We start from the raw sequence: 19,018 nt of genomic DNA, 5'->3' as shown, positions 1-19,018 counted from the left end.
TTTTCTCTTCTTTGGCTAGTTATAAGTATTATGTTTAATCATTTGAACATTTTTATTCGTCTTATCCATTTTATGAAAATATTACTTCATTTTTTTCTCTCACTAGACAAGAACAATTATTGGAAAATTTGTGAAGTACTTTTTGTATTCTTTCCTTAAAAAAACAAATAATTTATTCAAAAAAATTATTCTTTTCAAGAATTTTGTAATTTAATATTTACGTAAAGAATGAAAAGAATAAAAAAAATTAGAAATTGTTTCTTTTTTCAATTTATAACTTGTATCACTATTACATATAATCCTCATACAGAAGTATGAATTAGAATTTCATAAGAAGAATTAGTTAACATCACCCTTTATATAATTGACTACTTGTGTTAACTACCTCCTACTATTTACAATTTGAATGACCTAAATTAATAAAATTATCAACCTCATCTTCACTATTCATTGGAATAATCCTTTTTATTAAAATGACCTGATTAAATTACTAACAACATTGATTATATTTCATTAAATATTTTATAATAATTATAAATCATAAAATAGGGATGGAAGAATATACACCTATAGATGGTAAAATCAAAACAAACAATAACAACAACAACAATAATAATAATAATAATAATAGTAATAATAATAATAATGATATAAAAACAAATAGTCAACACGATAAGGATAAAGTAAAAAATAATATGATCGATTTAGAACTATCAGAATTATGGTGTAAAAAATCATTAATTGTTAATTTTGAAAATAATATATGTGAAATAATTTTAAATAGACCAGAAAAATTAAATGCAATAAATAAGGATATGATAAATGGATTATTAAATATAATAAAAAGTTTAGATAATGATGAAAGATGTTTTATGGTAATAATTAGAAGTGCAAATAGCAACTGTTTTTCATCAGGCTCAGATGTAAAATATGTTGTTGAAAATAAAGAACAAGGTATACAACATTTAAAACAGCTCTATTTGTATATTAATTATATATCTCAAATGAAAAAAAATTTACTATGTATATGGAATGGATATGTTATGGGAGGTGGGTTAGGAATTTCTATTTATTCAAAATATAAAGTAATAAATAAAAACGCTATATTTGCAATGCCTGAAAATAAAATAGGTTTTTTCCCTGATATTGGATGTTGTTATTTTTTCAGAAAATATTTTGGAAGAAATATTGGATTACATTTAGGTTTAACATCATTAAGACTGAATGAAGTAGATTTGATTAATTTTAATGTGTGTAATAATTATATTGAAAATATTGATACTTTTATGAATAATTTGAAGAATATAAAAGCAACAAATCAAGACGATTTCAATAAAAAATTAAATAATATATTAACAAATGAATGTGTTTCAAAAATGTCTTATAATAAGTCTAATAATCCGGTTTTAACAGATGAGTTAATTAATAATATTAATACATATTATAGTAGTGCTAATACCTTGGAAGATTTAATAACAAAATTAAAAAAAGATAATAATGATTTCTGTAAAAGGTTATTATCTGATATTTATTCTAATTGCTATTTTAGTTGTATGTTTTGGTTTTCTTATTATTTATATAATTATGAAAAATCATTAGAAGAGGTATTAAATAATGATTTCAAAATTACTCAGTATTTTCTGTTTCATAAAAATTCTTTTGAAAGGGGTGTAACAGAAATATTGGTAAAAAAAAATAAAAACTTTCAATGGAGTAAAGACGAAGAAACAAATAATGCCGACTTTGAAGATATTGACGATATTTTGATGAACAAAAATTTGTTGTCAATAAAGGAAGAATTTACAAATATGAGTGAATAATATATATATATATATTATATGTATATGTGATACTATTTTTTGGTAATATAATAACAAAATGGGATATTTCTCTTTATTTTTATTAGGCACATGAACTAATAATGCGCATATTATATATATATATATATATATATATATGTGACATATATCCATTTACCATGCTTATTTAAACGCGTCACATTTTAAATAATTCAATTCATCTTTATGCTATCCTTATATTTTAGAATTCAATATTACAATATATATATATATATATATATCTTAGAAGATTGTTTATATTTTTATCCGAGTATTTAAATTTTTTTTTTTTTTTTTTTTTTTTTTAATTTGTTTATATAAATAAAAAAAAAAAAAAATTGCACTTTAATTACACAAGTGTTCATACAATTATGTTATATATTAATATTTAAGTTAATGAAAAATTATTCTTTAATTAAAATAAATAAATAAATATATATATATATATATATAATATATATACAATGAATTATAAAAAAAAAAAAAAAAAAAAAAAGGAAACCAAAAAAACAAAACTTAAAAAAAAAAAAATATTATTTATAAATCATATAATATTTTTTGTGGGGTTCTGTAAAAATATTAACTTATTTATATTTTTTCATTTCCTATTATCATTTATTTAAGTTTAAGGTGAGGTGATCTTGATGCTGATTTTTTCTTTCCTACATCTAAAATACTTTTTGTGAATGTTTTGTTATTCAAATGAAGTCCTATACCATATGCAGTACCAAATAAAAGAGCCATAGCAGAAACAACAGATGAAATCAAAATTGCATTTTTATGTTTTTTTCTGAATTCTTGAAAATTAAAATTTCTAAGAGGACATCCTTTTTTTTTTTTTTTTACCTGAACATTTTCGTTACAAACACTGGGAGCTATTAAATTAATTGCCAATAAGGCAGCAATGAAATATAAAATCTTGAAAAGTTTCATTTTAAAAATTTAAAAATATATTAAAAAAAATACATATAAATATATTTATTTATTTATAATAGAATAGATCCTATAATATATGATTTGTAAAAAATAAGTTCTCAAAACAATTATTAATATATTTTTTTTTTAAATATAAATAATATATACTAAACAATTATTAAAAAAAAAAATATATAAATATATATAATATTATGTAGAATATTTTAATTGTTGAAAATATAAAAAAAAAAAATGTACTTTTTTTATTATTATTAATATAATAATAATGAAAATATATCAATGTTTTTATAAATAAAAAAAAAAAAAAAACAAAAAAAAAAAAATTCTTTTGCAAAGTATAAAAAATATGTAATTAAATATATATAAATATATGATAAAATAATTTTATTATATTTTTTTCTATATCACAAAACAGGTTGCATTTTTTTTTTTTTATAGCTATATGCCTATAGAAAAAATATAAATAATATATATATAATATATATATATATTATATATATATTATATAAACATACATAAGGTAATTAATTATAAAATATTTAGTTATTTAGAATTTATATTATCATTAGTATATTAATTAAATATATTATTTATATTAAAATTTAATGTATATATTATTATTTTTTTGGATTTGTATATGCACGAATTTAACATTGTTTTTTATAGAAAAAAAATATAAGCAAAAAATATGGTTATATATATATATTTATTATATTATATATAATTATTATACTTAGCTTTATAAACATATATTATAGAATATATAAATAATATGAATAAATTATTGTGATATATAAATAAAAAATATATATAACGAACCACATTTATAAAAAAATTTTTGTTAGTTAATTTATAAGTTTATTTTTAACCTACGTGTTAATATATTAACATAAAAAAAAAATAATATATATAAATATAATATATATTTAATTTTATATTTGCTTTTAATAATTTCTTATTAATTTTTTCTCCATTTATAAAAAAAAAAAAAAAAAAAAAAAAAAAAATTTAATGAAATAATTATATAAATAAATTTATTTATATTATATAATAATTCAAAACATTATTATTTAAAGTTAAGTAAATTTATCATTTCAAGAATAATATTATGGTAAAACTGAAAATATTATATAAAATTACGTGTATTTTTTAACCATCAAAAATTAATTATATTATTTTTTTTTTTTTTAATATAATTATGAAACATTTTTAATTAATATTTTCAATATAAATTAGTTGTACCTTTTTTTTTTTTTTTTTTTTTTAATTATATTAAGAATATATTATATATATATATATATATATATATATATATATTTAAAAACCTAAAAGTCAAAAAAAATATATATATATACTATATATACCATTCGTTCTTATTTATATTTTTAGTAGTGAAATTTAGAAGTATTCGACATCACATTATATATAGAGATTATATTATTTTTTATAATATATTAAATAAGTTTATAATTAATTTGAAATATTATATAATATATTTTAATATTATTCCCAATAAATGAAATGTTCACACCAAAAAAAAAAAAAATTATATTAATAATAATATTTAAAATAACTATATTATTTGAAATCAAAATTTACATTCACATTTAAATTATTAAAGGTAGATTTTATCTATAATTTATATGGGAAATTTTCATTTTCTCAAAATAAAAATAAATAATTACTTATAGATTCAATATTAATATAAATATATTATATGTTGTATTTTTTATTAGGTTCAAAAGTTTAAATGTTTCTATACCTTCAAAAAAAAAAATATTTAAATATTATGTACTTAAAAATAATTTGACATAATATAATGCATTTTTATTATTAAAAGAGACCTCATTAAAAATATAAAAATAATTAAATATAATATTATTAAAATATATATATATATATATATATATATATATATATTTATTTTATATGTATGAAAAAAAATCCTTTACGTTAAATTATTATTTACATTTCCATATTTTAATTTTACAAAATTTTTCTTTTCAACACATCATTTTGATATTAATTTTATTTTTAATTAAACAGGAAAATTATAATATATCTTTTATTTATTTATTTATTTTAATTTTTTTAATATATCAATTTTAAACTTATCGACAATGTTATGGTTTTACCTTAAAAAAGTTAATCTTTTAATAATATGTATAAACTTATTTAAAAGTTAATCATTCCCAAGGTACAAAAAAATAACATCTTTTTTTATGATAACATATATAAATGAATATATATATATATATTTATTTATATTTATTACTTTCAAGATACTGTTTTATCTTAATATGTTTATAATTACACACAAAAATCAAAAAAGCAAGAAATTTTAATCTATATAAACTAATTATAAATATATAAGCTACGCATACATTTATTAAAAACATATAGATATAAAAAATTCTTATATAAAACATTTATAATTTATCATTAGTAAATATATATATATATATTTTTTTTCTTTTAATAATTCATCCTAAATGAAATATAAAACAATATCTATAAATTTTTTTTTTAAAAAAAATATAAAAAATGTTACATAAATATATATATTAATAATTTATATACTCCATATATTTGATAAAGTATATATCATCTGAATTTTTTTTTTTACAGTTGATAGTACCATATGTTGTAGATCAATAAAATTATTATATATCTCATTTTCATAATTTTCTTGAATATTATTATGAATTTAATCTAAACTAATAATTACCATATCAGGATATATTCGCATTAAGAACATCTGTGTTAGTAACATTAAACTGGTCCATATGTATTTCCATAAAAACGTTTGCATTTGACAACTTGGATTTATTATTAATATTATTGATAATATCATTAGAGGTATTATTTATGATATGGTAATTTATATTGTTCTCTTTTTCCCATTCTTCATTCAATTTGTTCAGCATTTCCTCCTTATTATTCCATTGGTTGCACATATCTCTATGTCTATCTAACCATTTATGGAACAAATCTATTTGGTTGAGTATAGGATCACTATGTGTTTCTTTGGAAACACGATTAAAAGTTGTATTTTTCGTATATTTAGTACCAAATAATTCATTTTCTTTCCTTTTGATCAACTCATCATATATATCAACAACATTTTGATTACCACATAGGGAATCATCGATTAAATCTATACCAGAATATAAATTACTTGAAACGTATTTTGGATCATCCAAAGTATTATTGGTTATTTCGTTTTGTTTTGGTATATTCCAGTTAATATTATAACTAACCTCTTGACCAGAACTACCAAGAAATCTATCTTGAATAGATGTAATAAATGGTTTTTCATCATTACTAACATCTAAAATATTAGGTTGTATATCCTTATGTATATTATCATCAACAAAATTTTCATTAGCTAAATCCTTTTGTATGTTTTGTAAATATTGAGATATAAAATCCTGTTTCAGTTGATACCATTCATTATCCGTAAGTTTGTTGGTGTCATCCTTTTGATACATAGATGTATCATCATATGTTTTGCTACTTGGTTTTAATACCACTTCAATCAAAGTTTTATATTTTGGCGATTTATAGGGATATATATCGTTAATATCCATATCTTCATATTCACTTTCGGACGAAGAAGTAATATCAGAAGAACATATATCACGAAGATAACTATAATCGTCCGTTTCTTCTCCTTCAACATATATATATGTTTTTCCTTTATATTGAGCACTTCTGTAAGGCACATATCTATTGGTAGATGTTTTATTAGGGATGCCATAATCATTTTGTGGTATATCAATGACACGAAAAAGTTTAGTAGTTGGAATTTTGGGTTTTTTCTATGAAAAAAAATGAAAATATATGTATGTAGGTATATATATAGATATATCCACATATACATATACGCCAACATATATATACACCACATATATTACCTTCAGGAAAAGGAACGCTATGGAAGTTAGCGCGACAGCCACTCCAAAAGGGATGGTGGTGGCAAGAATATAATGTGAAGAATCATTCTTGGGAGGTTCTATGGGTGTTGGAGGTTCTGTGACGTCATTTTTTGAAATGCTTGTATCTTGTGCAGGGGGGTTTGGTGTTGGAATAACTGCTTGGGTATCATCTTCATCTGTAATACGTTTGCGTGGAGTATTTTCCTTTTTTTCTATTATGCTATCTATTATACCGTCTCCTTTTTCATTTTTTTTATATAATTCTATTATATCTTTAAAGTTACAGTTGCAATCAGGACATTTTTCTTTTAGGTACTCATCCGCAGTTGATGACATAAAAGATGACTTAAACTGTGATTTATAATATTTTGTATATTTTTCAGATAAGTCTTTCCATTCAATGTCTTTATTATGGAACCAATAGTTATATTTCTTTAATAATTCTTTACATGGGCCCTGTTCTATTTCATATATACTATTATAGGTAGTGGATTCGGCGTCCTTCTGACATCTCTGAATTAAATCCTTTAATTGTTCTATTTTTTCTTTGCAAAAATATTTTGCCCATTCAGTCATCCATCTCAAAAACTGATTTTCTCTATCAATATTTCCATGTGATGGACAACTAATTAGTGTTTTATCGTTTCCATGATAATTGCACATCATAACGTTCCAGATTTTTTCTTTATTTTTTTCCCACCAATCTATACGTGTAATTTTTGGGTTTGATGATAATGAATAGTTTTTTTTGTTAATTTTTTCATCAAAAATATATTCTATTCTTTCTGATACTCCATCGCCCAACATATCGTTACCTTTAACAATATTTCCTATATCAGCAAAACTATATTTCATAGCTTCAAGTGCTTTTTGTTCATCATTTTTATGAATATTCCATAAATAATTTGCTTCACTATAGGCAGTATGTAGTATATATTCCATAAAATCATTTGTATTATTAATTCGAGCACGATATAAATTTCTCAAATTAGCAAGGCATAATTCCCTTCTTCTAGGAGGTACCATTACAGCTTTATTCTTATTTGAATTGTAATTCACAAGGTAATTATTCCATTCAATAGGATTTTTATTAGAAGGTTTTTTTCTACAAGAATATATACCATATAATGCACAATGTTCCTTCTCAACAGGACATTGATCAACTTCTTGAAACTTGGTAGCACACTCACAATTTTCTTTATAAATATATGCAGGTGTTTCAAAAGCGTAATCAGCATCTTGATTAGAAGTGGTAGAAAATTTGAATTTTTTACAATAATTTCCTTTATCCAAATATTTATCTACACTATTAGCAGTATCAATAGCAGCACTAGAATTTTGTTTATAGGTTTTACAATTTGTTTCTAGTTCTTCTACGAAATTCTTAATATGAGAATCATTGGCATTCATTCCAGCAGAAGCTTTCGATATATTTTCTATTCCTTTATTATAGATGTTTTCATATGCTTCTTCGAGTAGTTCATATTGTGTTTTCCAATTTTCTACAAATTTGTTATATTCTTCACATGTATTTTTACATTTCTTACACGATTCACGGACTTTCTGTTGACATTTACCATTGTTTATTGTACAATTATCACAATCTTTAAATATAGACAATTTATGATTTTGGGAAAGACAGTAGTTCTCGCTCCATTCACTTATCCATCTAAAAGGTTGAGGGATATAATCATCATTTGGTGGAAAATGTTTATGTCCACAATTTGTATGTTCTGAAGAAGTTAAAAATTCGATATCACTTCCACCACCTTTTCCGCTCTTTAAAATAAGGAAATTGTCTGGTGCAGAACAAGTCATAGCTTTCCAAATGGATACTCTATTTGTATCCCACCAAGCAGATCGAAATGATGTTACATTCTTATATTTATCTTTATGTTTTCCTCCATTCTCATTTTCCCATTGTGTTCTTATTTTTTCAAAAACCCCATTTAATTTTGTTTCAAGTCCATTAGTACCATTAATACCTTTATAGTTATCTCTTCCTCTTATAATATCTCCTAAATCGGCAAAACTATATTTCATAGCATCACATAATTCGTAACGTTTAATACTTGGTCTTGTTGTTCCATCTGATGTTTTTGGATTATTTTTCGTTTTTTCCCATTGTTCTTTTAAATGTTTTCCTTCATTTGCTGCAGTACGCAAGACTTTTATGAACAATTCTTCTGCAGTGGTAATTGATGTTGACTCTAAATTTTCTAGTGGTTCTGTGCACATATGTTTTCTTCTTGGAGGAAAACATATATTTTCGTTTACGACTTTGATTGTTCGATTTTTACATTCCCATTTGTCTATATCATCAAAAGGATTTCCATTATATTTACAAATATCAATTTGTCCATTATTTTCCTTAATTTTACAGATTGGTCCATAATCTGTATCTTTTTGTTTTAGTTCGTATACATCTTTTGTATTCTTACCCTTTAACGTTTTTTCAACATCCTTTATACCTTCCTGCGACACGTTTTTTAAAACAAAGGCACTTTTATCTACACAGTTTAGGGACGAATCAGGTTCTTCCTCTTTTGGCGGTTTACAGTCACAACTATTTTTAAATTCTTCAGGAGGATAATCCAATGATTTGGGCATAACATCCTTATCAATTGAGTTTGTTTGTGATGTTTTTGTTTTTGTAGAGACTTTTTCCATACACATACACTGTCCATTTTGGCAAAGTTTTTTTAATTGTGTGTTTAAATATTGATATGCATGGTTTGCCTTATCTACATCATCTTTAGCAGTAGTTTTCTCAAACGCATTTCCTTCTTTATCTGTTTTATATTTTTCGCTTTGTGTTTCATATTCCTTCTTCCATTTGTTTATAAATGTTTGATATATTTCACAAGCACCTTCACATTTTGTTTTTTTATCTTCATTTCTCCCCTTATTACACTCATAATCGCTACACTTCCCCTTCAACAACATCAATTGTGTCTTTCTCTCGTGACAAAACTCGTCTGACCACTCGACGAACCATCTCAAAAATTGCGGCCTAGTGGCGAACTGGGATAACGTGATGGTACTACCATAAAATGTGACATTGTTGTAGTCGTTGTTTGTGGTGAGTTTGTCTTTGTCACCCCCAGTATGTGATAAAGCACAAACCATCCCTTTCCAGATATCTGGACCGTTTATTTCCCACCAGTCTTCAGCTGATTGGCTACTAGGTTGGCTATTTGGTTTAAGAATATTATTTATTTTTGTTCTTGCCTTCTCCACATCACCATTAAGTTTACCTATATCTTTTCCTAAACACAAATCTCTATAGTCACTATATGTATAGAACATTTGGCTTTTAAATTTATCAGGAATTGTTCCTGCTTGTAACTGAGAAATTTCTTGAAAATTTTCTCCTTTATATTTATTCCACAAAAAATGTGTTTCTAGTGCTGCACATTTGATGAAAGATTCTCTCAAATCTTCTTTCGATGAACTGGTTTTCAATTGTGTTAAATTATGTATACATAATTTTTGTCTTCTAGGAGGCATACACGCCCCTTTATTTTCATCATTCATACTTTCTGGATCACAATCCCAATTAAATGGTTCCGTTTTAGGGTTACAATTTTCTATTCCTCCCGTTGTAATATTCCGTGGTATCGAAAGAACATCCTTCACTATCTCGCACACGTCCTTTGATGTCTCATCTTTTTGTGATGGAGTTTGTGATTTGGTACTTCTAGGATCTACATTAGACGTTTGACCACCAGGTTGTGTACTGCTACCGATGCCTCCTCCAGGTTCAGATGAAGGATCCGGGTTAGCCTGTGTAGTAGTAATTTCAATTTTTCCTTGTCCATCTCTTGTAGTTTCACTAATGGTTATAACCTGACTATTACTATCCCCACCACGTGCGACACTACCATGTCCGGAAGCACCACCGCTAGTTGATTGCGTTGACGCCGGTTTTGCTTCTTGTGTGCGTGGAACGTCCGGTTTGGTTGCTGCAGGTTTGGCAGCTTGTGGTTTTAAAGAATCAGGTTTCTGTGCAGCATTGTCGTTGTTACAACTACATGCCGCGTCATGGTCATGTGGTTTATCCTTAAAGGCATACTCCTTGTTGTCACTACTAGATTTGCCATCAAGAATAGGTTTGTCACAAAAATATTTCTGTGTATGACACTCCATATTTTTAAGTTCTTCATGTACATATCCTGCTGCATTCTCATATGTTGTACTCTTACCGTTATTTGCTTGGTGTAATTGTGTCAAGAAGTCAACGACATCTTTGTCTGTAGAAGTAGTTTTTCCACTTTCTGCTTCTTTGTATAATTCCTCGTATTTTTGTTTCATTTTTTCCCATTGAGGTCTCCATTTTGTAATAAATGTTTGATATTTTCCACAGACATCTTTACATTTTTTACAATCACCATCTTGTGAACATTTTTCACCAGTCTTAGTGTTATTCTTACAACTCCCACACCCCTTCATCACCTCCCCATATACCTGTGACTGTATCTTGCAATACCACTCGGCCCATTCCGTCATCCAGCGTAACCGTTGCGGGATATAGTCGTCAAATGGTGGCATATGATCGCCACGACATGGAGGAGTACCACCGTTGATTTTTGCACATTTCATAGCTTCCCATACTTGGTCACGATTTGCTTCCCACCAATCATTACGTAACTTTAAATATTTACCCTCAGCATCATTATATATATTGATTCCAGTGGTAAGAAGATTTTTGTTAATATTCCCAAATATTTTTTCCAAATGTCCCTGTAGATTTTTATTACCATATTCTCTATTCCAGAGATCTCTACCTCGCATAATATCTCCTATATCGGCAAAACTGTATTTCATAGCACGACATATACCTTCCTTATCATTTTGACCATTTTGGCCGTTATAATTGTTTTTTATGAACTCTCCTTCCATTTTTGCTGCGAGTAATACATCTCCCAATAACGAGTGGATAGCTTTATTGCCATCGTTTAGTCCTTTGTACTCCGTATACAAATTCTCTAAATTTGAAGTACACATATCTAATCTTCTTGGAGGTAATAGGACACCTTCGTGTCCAACTTTTACTTCGCCGTCCTTCGGTACCCATTCCTTTCCTATTTTAAATCTGTCTTTTAGACGTCCACCTTTTCCTTGACAAGGACCATCAGGTCTTTGCGTTTCACCACGTTTATCATTTGTATGTTTCTTTTTATCAAGCTTGCAAAATTCTCCATTATTCAGATTACTTGCATTACCACCTTTAAATTCCGCTTTGGATATATCACCTTTTAAGACATTTTTAGGAGTACTAATTTTTACACTATTTGTTTCCATTAGTGTCTTTGCCTTTCCTTGCATCTCTTCGGCGACTTCTTTCACATTTTTAGTAGGTTTAACAGCACGTTTATCTCCACACGGATTAACACGTTTACTCTCTTTTGCCCTTTCAGCTATATCGTTGATTCGACATGTTGTGCAGAAGGGTTCGTATTCTTTATAATCGTCATCGGTTTTGTTGAAAATGGCGTCCATATTTACGTTGGTGGTGCCACTTTTGTATTTATCACAGTTTTCTTTTATATATGTATTTGCATCTACATGATCTTTTATATGTCTTTTAAACTCATCATATTTGTCATCGAATTTATCAGATACAATTTCTTCATATTTGGATTTTTGGCCTAACCATTCATTTTTATGAGTATTTATCCATCTATTATATTTATTACATTGTTTTTTGCATGCTTCATTTCCCCTGTCACATGTTTTATCATTTTCTACGCTGTTGTTACCATCATTACACTTTTTTTTTAACTCCTTCATATGTTTTTTTTTCTCTTCGCATATATATTCTCCCCATTCTTCTAACCAACGCAAAAATTGGGGTTTCTTATCATCACTAGGTATAGTGGTATCACCACATTTGTTGTTGTCGCAATTCATTGCATTCCATACCTCTGTACGTATTTTTTCCCACCATTTTTTACGTTCTTCTAGTAATTCTTCTTTTGTTTTAATTAATTTACTACCTGTGCCATCATTATCTAATTGAAATACTGATTGAATATTTTGTTCGACGAGCGGAGAATACCCCGCCATCCACAGATCTGTCCCTTTAACCATATCGCCAATATCGGCGAACGAACGTTTCAGTGCATCGCAATATCCGTGTGGAGGTTCAGTACCACTAGTACCACTATTTTTTTTGTTGTAATATTTCCACAAATAGTGGGCTTCACCTCTTGCCGCATCAATAACTTTTTTTTTCAATTCCTCTTTTGCATTACCACCTTGGTTAGCATTTATTTCTATTGGCGAGAACAACCAACCGATACAGATACTGTTCCGTCTTGGTGGGGCGTAGACTTTACCTCGATCTTTAGGATTTTTCACATATATGCTACTCCATATATTGTTACTAAATTTTTTGTCATTACATGCATGGTATTCATAACTATTGTCACAGTGTTTTGTTTCTACAGTTTTTCCACTTGTTTGTGACGTACCACACGTACATTCTTTTTCGTATTGTCCATGTTCGTTTTTACCTAACAAATCTTTTATATGTGTGCCGTCACAACTTTGATATGTACAAGGATATAATAAGTAATGGTTTTGTGGCATATACGTTTTTTCTTCGTCATAACTATTTTTATTTTGTTTTGTTTTTTGTTTTTCTTGTTGATCATCTAAAAATTTTTTGAAATTGTTTGTCCATTGGTCGCGTTTAAGTGTTAGAAAACGTTTGTACTTATCGCATTCGCTTTTGCATTGTACATCAGGTGTCGTCTTAGTGGTACTACATCCATTACTACCATTACCACATTTCTCCTCCACCTCTTTTACCAATATGTTTCGTTTCTTGTAAAAATCTTCGGACCATTCCTTTGCCCACCACTCTAACTGGTCGTCATCATTAATCAATCGGGGACATTCATTTCCATTCAAATCATTATTTGCGTCTTTGATCCCACATTTTGCTGCATTCCATAACTCTTTTTCGTTACTTTTCCACCAGGCTCGTCGTTCCTCAGTAGTAGCATGGGTACCACTTTTTGATATAAGTGTACCTATTTTTTCTTGTAAATTTTTAATATTTATAAATTTCCACAAACTGTCACCTAAAACCATATGTTTGTAATCATTAAAACTACGATGCACAGCATCACAAAACCCTAGAGGCATTTCTCCTGTAATGGAAGGTGTAGATTCACTACGAATACCATTCTCATTTTTGGTATAAATTTCGTGTAATCGTTGTGTTTCTCTTTTTATTGCAGATTTTAGTTTGTTTTTCAAATGCTCTTGACTTGAAAATTCATTTTTCACAATTTGTCCCTTTCCATGTACCATGCTTGCTATACATATGCTTTGTCCTCTGGGAGGAACACAAGCATTTTTATCCACATTTACGTCACAAATCCATGTTTTTTCCTCTATACCATTACTTTTTAATCCATAAATTGGTTTGGAATCACATTTAGTTTTATAAAGATAACTAATTTTACTACATTTATGTGGGTCAATCGTTTCCTCTTGTATATGTTTTGTATCACATACTTCACAGACAGAATTTTTTTTATCCTTGTTTTTATCTAATAATCCTTGCACAAAATTTTTTTTGTCACCTTTGAGTTTTTTACATATTTCTTCACCACTACCACTGGTATCACTATATTTCGTTTCACATAATGCTTCCAAAAAAACATTCAATTCAATATCCTTCATAGGATTACCACTAGTAATACCACTATTACTATTATTTTTGTATCCTTCGTAGTATTCTTGAAGTTTTTTCCATTGTTCATCAATTCTTTTTTTCCACTTTTCGTAACATCCGCAGTCTTCAGTGCACATTTCACAATCCATTGTATTATCACTACCACGTCGTGACGTATTTATGTTATGACACGTTTGTTTGAGTATTTTCATTTTGTCATTTATTGATTTTTCCATATAGTCGATCCATTCCTCGAAGGAATCATAAAATTTATAAACATCTTTCACCATATCCATATTTGCTTGTCCATATTTGTTATCACCTATTTTTAAACATATTTCCGTCTCGGTAGAACTACCACCACCATTTGCAGTTGTTATAGATTTGTCACAATCCCACTCGTTCTTGAACCCTTTTTCATTACATGTGAGTGCTTTGGGACATATACCCACACATTCATCAATTAAGTTTTCGGAATTAAGTAATATTTGGGTTACAGCATCGGAGTTTTCTAACATTTCTTGCAGTTCATTTAAACTGGTTCCTCGACCTAAAGCGTCGCGAAGTTCATTTTCAAATCTAAACATCAGATAAACATCAAGTTTATATAAATAATCTAAACCCACATTTTTAAAAGTTCTGTTATTATAATCGTCATAATATTTTTTTTGCATTTCCCATTCCTTTTTCCTTCTATTTAACCATTTATTGTAACAATAGCATTTTAATGGACAATCATGACTAGGGCACTTATTTTCCTTTGTTATTGAATTTTCTTTACAGTCTTTTATTTTAGATTTAAAATTTGTATGCTCCTTTAAAAATAGATCTACCCATTTATTGAATAATGATTCAAAATCGTCATCGTTGTTTTTTTCACCCGATGTAGTACTAGTTTGTAGTTTGCATACCGAGTGTTTCTTATATTTATCTTTTTGTTCACAATCCCAAACATTCCACGTTCCACTATATGCATCATCACATTCGCTCTTTATACTACTAACATGTGTTGTGGTGGTAACAGACGTCTTGTCATGTGTCTGGGTGTCGCCACTTTTGGTTCCACCACTAACACGGTTACCACCTTGTTCAGGAGTCGGTGATGCCGGATACCCAGGGAGCAATCCAGGCATCCCATCTTCAAGCATGTTTCCCCTCGTTAATATATTTAGATGTTCTTGCTCATTACATCCTCTACAATGTTTATGTTTTGAATTAAACGTATTTGTTTCGTCAATAAAATCGATTTTTTCGACATTTTTATCACAACCATTATGTTTTGATCTATCAATTAAAAATTTATTAACATTAGGGTAATCCTTTTCAATTTTTTTAAAAAATTCAGTAACTGATTGGTCATTAATTCCATATGCTGATCGTCCTTGTGTTCGTGGTAATGATGTACTATTTTTATTTTGTACATTTTTTATTTCATTGTCATATTTTTCCTTTTGCTTATTATATTTTCCTTCCTGATCGATAATCCAATCTTTATATTGTTTGCATATGATAGCACATTTTGAACATGAGTCATTTGAAGATATATGACCTGACATAGGATAACTATTTAAACAATCTCCACCTCTCTGTGCATTACAACCTTTGCACATAGATTCGATATTTTTGTCCTCATTTTCACTCGTTGGATTAGGATATGGTTTGTCATATGCATCTTTACCCTCACAAAAATGACCGCTCCATTCGGTTAGCCACCGTAAAAATTGAGGCATATAGTCGATATTTGGGGCCACAGCACCATCACAACCATCATCAATTATTTTTGCACCACAACTTAACGCTTTCCATATATATTCTCTATTAGTATTCCACCACGTTTCGCGCAAATAATAATAATTCTTAGTACTATCATTATATATACTTTTTTTCTCATTTGGCAATTTATCATATATTTTGTGGAATATAGCCTTTAAATTGTTTTCCATCCACTGCGTGTATATATTTCCCCATATACTTCGTCCGCGAACGACATCTCCTAGATCGGAAAAACTATATTTCATAGCATTACAAAGATGGTTGTCACCACCATTCTGTTTGTGGCGTGATGCGAAATATTTTTTTAAATTTTCTCCTTCATATTTAGCCGCAACCAACATTTCAGTCAATAGTTTTTGGCTAGTATCAATATAATCAATGTAATTGTATGTTTTCCCAGTGTTATCTGCGTGTAAATATCCTAAGCATAAAACTTGTGTTCGCGGAGGCATACACGCCTTATTAGTCCAATCAGACATAAGTCGTTCTCCGCCGCCACGTGCTCTATCACATATCCATCCTTTTCCTTCGATCTTGTTATTCCAGCACGGATTACTTGTATATTTTCTAATAAACGAATCATTATAATCGACGCCACAAATACTCTTCACACTACCACTCTTTGTAACCACTTTTTCCCCGTTACCTCCTACCGAGCCGTCCAAATCATCATCATTCATCGTACATGCCCTCAGTTCGTTCAGGATAGTTTCTAGGTTGGTATTATGGCCACCATTATTAAAAAAACGTTTATAATTGTTCTTACCACTGTTGTTTTGACACCCGCAATGATAACCTCTATGCAGAGAAAAATTAGCATCACTTGGTACAAAATATGGCAATAAATCTACTTCATGACCTGATTTGCAAATCGAATCAGGACATTTTAGTTTTTTCTTTATTTTTTTTAACATAGTATTAATTTCAGTCGTTGCTATATATTCCCCATTATTTTCCTCATTATTATTTGTTGATTTCATAATATTATCTTTGCATTTTCTAAGATATCTGTCATAACAAAACTTATGGCTTTCTAAAAATGTTATATATCCATTACAATAAGCCTCACACGCCATTTCATGTTTTCCTCCATCACGCAATTGTATTAGTTTTGTATGTTTATTAACACATCTATGTATTATATTATTTTGTATATTTTGTTTTTTTTTTAAAAAGTCCTCAAACCATTCCTCTAAAAAACGTAGACATTGAGGTTCTGTTTCAGAAGCATTAAATACTTCACATGGTTTACCATTTTCATCTAGTAAAGATTTCATTTTCTTTAAAATTGGATCCCTAAAATTTCGATTCCATAATCCATTATATTTTTCGTCATTGACAATTTTTTTTAAATGAGTACGTATGTTTTCCAATTTACATTGTATTTGCCTTGAATATTTATATGGAACGATATCATTTCCATTGAAAATATCTTCATAATCTGCAAAATTACGTTTCATAATTTTACAAATTGTTTCCTCTGATATTCCACGACTTTTTAAATGTTTTATTTCAGTATCTGCTTTAATTCCAAGAGAATTAGACATAATTCCAAGAAATGATGCTGGTATTACTTCTGAAGTTGGCATTACCTTTATTAATGTTTCTATTGATTTAATATTGCTTTCAATTCCTTTTACATATAATTTATTGCGTCGTTCAGGTAAACAAAGATTATGTTCTGTATTAAATTTACATGTTTCAGAATGTTCCTTTTCCTTTAAATTGTTTTCATTATATATATTACATGTTTTATCAATTATATTTTTTGCATGCAGAGAATTTCTTACTATATTTTCTGCATGTATTTCCCAAGGAGAATGATATTGTTGATAGTTATGATTTTCTTTGACCGCTTCTAAAATACCTTTTTGTATTTCCTTCCATCTACAAAATTTACCATTATCATTATCTGGAACATCTCCATTTTCTTTTTGCAAAATTTGTAAAAATTTTGGATTATTCCACGGAGCATTATTTCTTTTAAGCTCACCTTCTAAATAATTAATATAATTCCAATAATACCAATTTTTTGCACCTGATGGTAATATTTTCCCGTATTTTTCAAATAGTTCTTCTCGATTTCCCGAACCTGTATTTCCCATTGTGACATAATTATGAAAATTTGGGGATTTATATGTATTTTTGTTTTGTCATATATAAAAAATTTCGTATGTATATATATATTTATATACACAAATTGATTGTTCGTTCTAAAACTATATTTTTCAAAACAGAACAATACACTACGTTATTTATTATCTCCAACATTTGAAATATATTAGATATTTGAGTTTTTTCGTGCCTCTTTTTTCGTTCGCCATTTTGATATATATAATACTAATTTTATATAATTTTTTTAATTTTTTGTGTTTATTATATACAGTTTTATAAATACATATATAATTTGTGGTATTTATTTAAAACATATATATATATTTCAAAAGATATAAATATATATATATATATATATATATATATATATATATATATATATAGGTTAATTACAATCTCAATAGTAGGAGATATTATTTATTATAACATTAAATACTAAAACAATATTATTAATATTAATAGTAGTGTTACTATTAGTATTATTAATTATACTACTAATATTAGTATTAAAATTTAATTTTTTTGATTTTTATTTGTCATGATATTCAAGGAAAAAATAAAATTCGAATATATGAACAATAATTGATAAACTAAATATCTTTTAAAGGAATAAGAATGACAAATTAAAAAAAAAAAAAAATACCTATCCAAAAAACAATAATATATATGAAATACATACCATACAAAAAATTAATATATAACAAATATATAGGTTTATGTATCTTTAA

At 27.2% G+C, this 19,018-nt stretch overlaps 3 protein-coding genes across 3 annotated transcripts; 1 reads left to right on the top strand and 2 right to left on the bottom strand.

Moving 5' to 3' along the window:
- Positions 1 to 551: 551 nt before the first annotated feature.
- Positions 552 to 1,820, top strand: PADL01_0012600 (3-hydroxyisobutyryl-coenzyme A hydrolase,putative; the record flags this gene model as incomplete). Its single annotated transcript, XM_028680368.1, has 1 exon — positions 552 to 1,820. One exon carries the CDS (start codon positions 552 to 554, stop codon positions 1,818 to 1,820), a length of 1,269 nt encoding a protein of 422 aa, XP_028541146.1.
- Positions 1,821 to 2,453: 633 nt separating this feature from the next.
- Positions 2,454 to 2,771, bottom strand: PADL01_0012500 (early transcribed membrane protein 12, putative; the record flags this gene model as incomplete). The annotated part of the gene is made up of 1 exon (XM_028680367.1): positions 2,454 to 2,771. One exon carries the CDS (start codon positions 2,769 to 2,771, stop codon positions 2,454 to 2,456), a length of 318 nt encoding a protein of 105 aa, XP_028541145.1.
- A 2,735-nt stretch (positions 2,772 to 5,506) lies between these two features.
- On the bottom strand, positions 5,507 to 18,280 carry PADL01_0012400 (erythrocyte membrane protein 1, PfEMP1, putative; the record flags this gene model as incomplete). Its single annotated transcript, XM_028680366.1, has 2 exons — positions 5,507 to 6,595; positions 6,692 to 18,280. The coding sequence occupies 2 exons, from the start codon at positions 18,278 to 18,280 to the stop codon at positions 5,507 to 5,509; spliced, it is 12,678 nt and encodes a 4,225-aa protein (XP_028541144.1).
- Between the last annotated feature and the right edge of the window lie 738 nt (positions 18,281 to 19,018).

The sequence above is a fragment of the Plasmodium sp. gorilla clade G2 genome, assembly GCF_900097015.1.
Source record: "Plasmodium sp. gorilla clade G2 genome assembly, contig: PADLG01_00_14, whole genome shotgun sequence".
Lineage (NCBI taxonomy): Eukaryota > Apicomplexa > Aconoidasida > Haemosporida > Plasmodiidae > Plasmodium > Plasmodium adleri (nom. inval.).
Note: the sequence above shows the minus strand (reverse complement) of the source record. Positions and strands in the feature narration are given on the sequence as shown.